At 40.7% G+C, this 5,269-nt stretch overlaps 1 protein-coding gene across 1 annotated transcript in view; it reads left to right on the forward strand.

Moving 5' to 3' along the window:
• The first annotated feature begins 783 nt into the window (after window positions 1–783).
• LOC107577712 (transcription factor Adf-1-like) overlaps window positions 784–5,269 on the forward strand; it is a 5,231-nt gene continuing 745 nt past the window's right edge. Inside the window, exon 1 of the mRNA XM_016263757.1 lies at window positions 784–996. Coding sequence (XP_016119243.1) covers window positions 861–996 — 136 coding nt within the window. The 5' untranslated portion in view covers window positions 784–860. The remainder of the gene's footprint in view (window positions 997–5,269) is intronic.

The following is a 5,269-nucleotide window of genomic DNA, read 5'->3' on the forward strand; positions in this document are numbered from 1 at the left end:
AGAAACCCGGCCTTGAGCTGTCTGATATGGCCAGTTACAGACACTTCCGCTTCTTTCGAAGCTATTTGAAAACGTTGTTGCTGCTCAACTTCAGTCGTATTTGTCATCTCATAACCTCTATGGATGTTCCAGCCCGTTTGTTTGCACTCTCCACAGCACTGAGACAGCACTTCTGAAGGTTGTCAGAGACCTCCGTATGGCCACTGACTCCGGCTCCATTAGCATTAGATCTTTCCTCTGCTTTTGACGCATCTCTCACAGTATTCTCATCTCACGACTGCCTGCTCTTGGTATTTCTGGAACTACCCTATCTTGGTTCGTTTCTTACCTGTCTGACCGTCAGCATTACATCGCAGTCCGCCTCTACTGCCCCTGGCTCTCACGGTGTTCCTCAGGGCTCTGTCCTCGGGCCTTTACTCTTCATCATCTACATGCTTTCTTTAGGTAACATTATCCTTCATCATGGCTTCAACTTCCATTTCTATGCATGTGACACCCAGCTCAATATCAGTTCTCAACACAACTGATCTCCCTTTCCAACCAACCCCATATCGGCTTGTATTAATGATATAACTGCTTGGATGACCAGTAACTTTCTCAAACTCAACACTGATAAACAGGTCTACTTCTTGATGGTTCACCAAAAAACGTAGATCACTCTACATTGCTGGGATCTTGGTTCGACCTTCCACTACCATTAAAACCCTGGGTATACTCTTTGACTCCTCTCTCTCCTTCCTACCTCACATTTCTTCTCTACCAATCGGTTGCGATGCGTGAGTCGCGCGTTACTGACGCGACCGTGCCGTTCCGGAAATACGATCTGAACAACGCGTCTCCTCCGCTGCTCGGTGAACTCAATGGCTGAGGCGGAGGAACTCATCCAGAGCGTCTGCGCTTACCCGTTGCTTTATAACGCGTCGCTGCTCGATTATCGCAGCGCGGAGCGGCGCGTGAAAGCGTGGCGTGAGGTCGCCGCGTCCATCGGTCTCTCCGGTCAGTGCGTCAACATTACGCGCTACGCTGCGATATTATATCCTCAGTTTACAGTGCTAGTGTAGAATGCTTCTTGCACGGAATTACTGAATAAAATCATATTTATAAGTGCATGCATAGTAAATATTAGCATATGCACTCTTAAAAATGAAGGTGGCTTTCATAGTGATGCCAAAGAAGGACCGGTTTTGGTGAACTTTTCAGTGATCAGTTCCTAAAACCATCTTTTCTTAGTGTGAAGAGCATTTTAATCATCTAAAGAATCTTTTTTTCCATTTTAAAAACTCTTTTGTGCAATGGAAAGACTCCATGGATGTTAAAGGTTCATGAAATCACCAATGAGAGGAATTTTATTATTATCTTTCTAATTTTTAAGTGTGCACATAGGGCATGTTGAGAAGTATGTTTTCCCATAATTAAAAACTAATATCACGGTACACTGAAAAAAATGTTGTTGCAGTGTTGTTGAATTTCACAAATAATGTGTCAAGTAATAGTAACATTGAAAATGTAACATTTTAAAACTGGAATGGTATGTTCTTGTAAAAGGTAGGCTACTCCAATAATCTTTTTTTCTTTACAGTGTAATTGTTTTTTGTTGTTGTTTTGAGTATTTGTAGATAATTGTTTGGAGAATGAACAGCAGTATAATTGTATAATGTAATTTGTTTCCGTGCAGTGGTGGAATGCAAGCTGAGGAGGGAAGAAGGCAGCCGGCGCTTGCATTACAGAGAAACCCTGTCGTTCCTGGACGCTCGCGTCAGAGAGAAGAAGTGTCTCGGTGACGCCGAGGCCCCGGAGCAGCTGGAGTCTCCCGAGGAGCAGATACACATGAGAACGCCATCAGCCTCTGCCAGCAACCTCAAAGCCTTCGACGAGGACGAGCTGTTTCTCTTGAGTTACGTCCCTGCCCTCAAAAGACTGACGCCGCAGAAAAGAGCCGCCGTCAAGATGCAGATCCAGCAGATCATGTTTGACGCAGAGTTTAAAGAGCAGTGAACAGTGATGGAAGCCTGGAGACTCTGTCCTCTCAAACATTTTTTGCATGCTTTATAATTAAATCATATAAGGGATGCTGTATTTCTGTATATATTTCATTGCAACAACTTCCAAAGTGGGAGTTTTCTATGTGTTGTATATTTTGCCTTCACTGTTATCTGAATGTTTAAAGCTCATGTCCAGGTTTTGGTAGTTTAAAAAGTAATTAAATGTTATTGTGCCAATCTTTATTAAATGCATTTGTGTGTGCTGGCGTGAGAGCGGCGAGGGCATCAGACAGGCTGCTCATGTGCAGATGAATTAGATAATGAGCATGTAAGAAATACCTATAAAGGTGGAGCTGGGGAAGGTGGAGGGTTTCTGAAGAGCACTGCTACAGCAAACACTGCCGAGTATGTTGAGCAGCGAGCTCATTGGCTACCGATACAGGAGAGAACCAATCAGCTGTGCCATGTGATGATGATGTCATTATGTCATATTGAGTTAGACCTATCGGACTGCGCCATCTAGAGTTTCATGCCGGAACTTCGTATTTAGACCAGATTAAACATTTTGAACGTTGAACACTGTTTTTAGTTAAAACAACACGATATTTATTATTTATATTACTTGTAATTTATATTAACAGTAAAAAATAATTACAGATTACATGATACATTATAGTAACATAGTAACTAGGTTACTCATTTTAGGCTAATGTATTCTGTCTACTTTTTGGATTATGATAACATTGATATGGAAAAAAACAAAGAAAATATAGTCCATTATTTGATATATGAACATCATGAAGTGCATTAAACATAACATTACGCCAGGGTTTCTTAATGTAAGAACTAATGACAAATGTATCTCCAATTATAGAATCACCCATAAACATAAAAATGGTTAAAGTCAGGATAAACTTCTGTGTTGTGACGTACATCTGAGTGCAATTATTATTAAAGAATAAATGTAGGGCGGGGCTTGGTTCTGTGCATCAGCTGTTGATTGGATGTTGAGATGTGGGCGTGGCTCACATGTATGCAGATGAGCTTAAGCTTGCAGGGGCGGAGCTTAAGAGACTAAATGACTGGAGAAGTGCTGCATATGGCATCTTCACAGAAAGATGCAGTTATGGATTGTTCATTAAACCTTACAAAGTCAAAAAAAAACATGCACGGGTGAATTGTTCTTAATAAAATCTGTAACATGCATGAAGAATCTCTCGTTGTATTTTCTTGACGTTTAGTGATATCATTCACCCAATCATGTGTTCATGCAAGCGTCTTTCACAGGTTCAGCACACACCTGGAGGCGGTCGTCCGTCATTGATATTAAACGCTGTAGCGAAGATCCCGAAAGGAAAAGCGCCGATACCGAAAGACATCTGGAAGCCTCCATCGCCGAAGCCGAAGCCCTGAAAGCCCTGCAAACACATTAACACTGCATTATATTACACTTACTTCAGATTTATTACTTAAAAAAGAAATTAAATGTACATCATCTGTGTCAAACTGTTCTTTAATTTCTGGAACATGAAAGATTAATAATTAAATACATTTAAGAATAATCTGGCCATTGTCTATATATCAAGAGTTAATTTGCATAAACCGATAACTTCGTTTTTAACAATATTTAAAGATTTTGTGCATTCCAATTAATCTCAAACTGCAGTCGGTATATTTTGATCAGGTAAAAAATTACTAAAAATACAGCCAACGCAAAAAAACACTAACTGCAGTGATTATTATGATGGGTTGCGATTATGCACAGTTTGGTAGTTTTAAATGTTGTTCCATGGTTAGCATCAAAAACTAAATAAAAGCATGAATAAAGCAGCACCTCTGAATTGGATTTGTTTATGAACTGCTCCAAACGATCACATGCATGTTTGATTCCGGAATAATCAATTACATGTGGGTTACCTGACGACTTTGAATAGCATCAGCTCCTCGTCTGAGAGTTTAATGGTCGAGCAGCGTGAACATTCTGCTAAACGTCTCTGTTTGTGTGCCTCTAACACACGAGTCTGAACAACAGGAGAGCCAATAGATGATGACTGCATTCTCATTTAGAGGAAAACTAGATTTTTTTATATTTGCATACTACAATCGAGTAAATAATCCTTATGCAAGACCTTCAGGAGTTGAGAGAGAGCAGAATGTGATGCAATCTTAAAGGTCAGATGTTGTCATCGCGCCGCTGAGCTCTTTCCAGCTTCTGTCCTTAATAAGCCCCGGCGGGACGCTCGTTTGACTAATGAATTATCTACAGGTAGGCACTAAAGCAACCGCCGTCATCCACGTAACCGTTTCATCACAAACGTCTTGTGCAATGATACACGCCACATTGCAAACGCTTTTATCAGCTTTGATGGGATATACATTTTAAAAACTGTGCAATTCTGAGAAAAAAAGTCAGAATTTACTTAATGTACTTGGGATGGTTGCTAGGGTGCTTGGGGTGGTTGCTAGGGTAATCAGGGTGGCTGCTAGGGTGTTGCTATGTGGTTGCTAGGGCACCCAGGGCTGTTGCTAGGGTAATCGTGGTGGTTGCTAGGGTGTTGCTAGGGTACTTGGGGTGGTTGCTAAGGTGTTGCTATGCGGTCATTGTCTTTAAATTCACGTAGAAACAATTTTTACTCAGAGATTGATACTAAATTTCACAAAACATTACAAAGAAACGGTGGCATTAAATTAAATGAGCAATTTTGACGTAGAAAGACTGAAATTGAGTTTTCTAGTAAAACATCCTCCAATAATCTGTTTTATTTACAGCAAGAAAAAAAAACTGAAAAGCTTATGAGCCTGCTTATATTGAGTAACAATGACAATAATTCTGAATATGCAGCTAGTTTATTTTGTAAGAGAAAGTGACACTCACGCCACGGTTCTCTGGTTCCGGCCGCTGTCCTTGCGGTCGCGGAGGAGTCCGCTCTCTGAAATCATAAAGAATATTCACTTTATGTTTTATATTTCAGTCAATGGTGTACTGGTGTGTATTTATCACAAGTCAAATCACATTCATTTCTACAGAGCTTTATACAACAGACTGATTCGACAAGTTAATCAACATGAAAATAACTTAATGTTGTGAAATTCATCAATTATGAGTCAGGAGAATCATACAACGGTCACGTCACGTGACCATCAGCGCTTACTGAACACTCACCTGATGCAAACACGGCCAGCTAGGAGGAGATCCAGACAGAGGAGAGAAAACAGAGCAGTTATTACCCAGTCAGCATCCCTGAGAGTGTCGTGTGCATCACTCAGCAGGGTCTCACCAGAAGAGA

This window comes from Sinocyclocheilus grahami, unplaced genomic scaffold, assembly GCF_001515645.1.
Source record: "Sinocyclocheilus grahami isolate Dianchi unplaced genomic scaffold, SAMN03320097.WGS_v1.1 scaffold6965.1, whole genome shotgun sequence".
Taxonomy (NCBI): domain Eukaryota; kingdom Metazoa; phylum Chordata; class Actinopteri; order Cypriniformes; family Cyprinidae; genus Sinocyclocheilus; species Sinocyclocheilus grahami.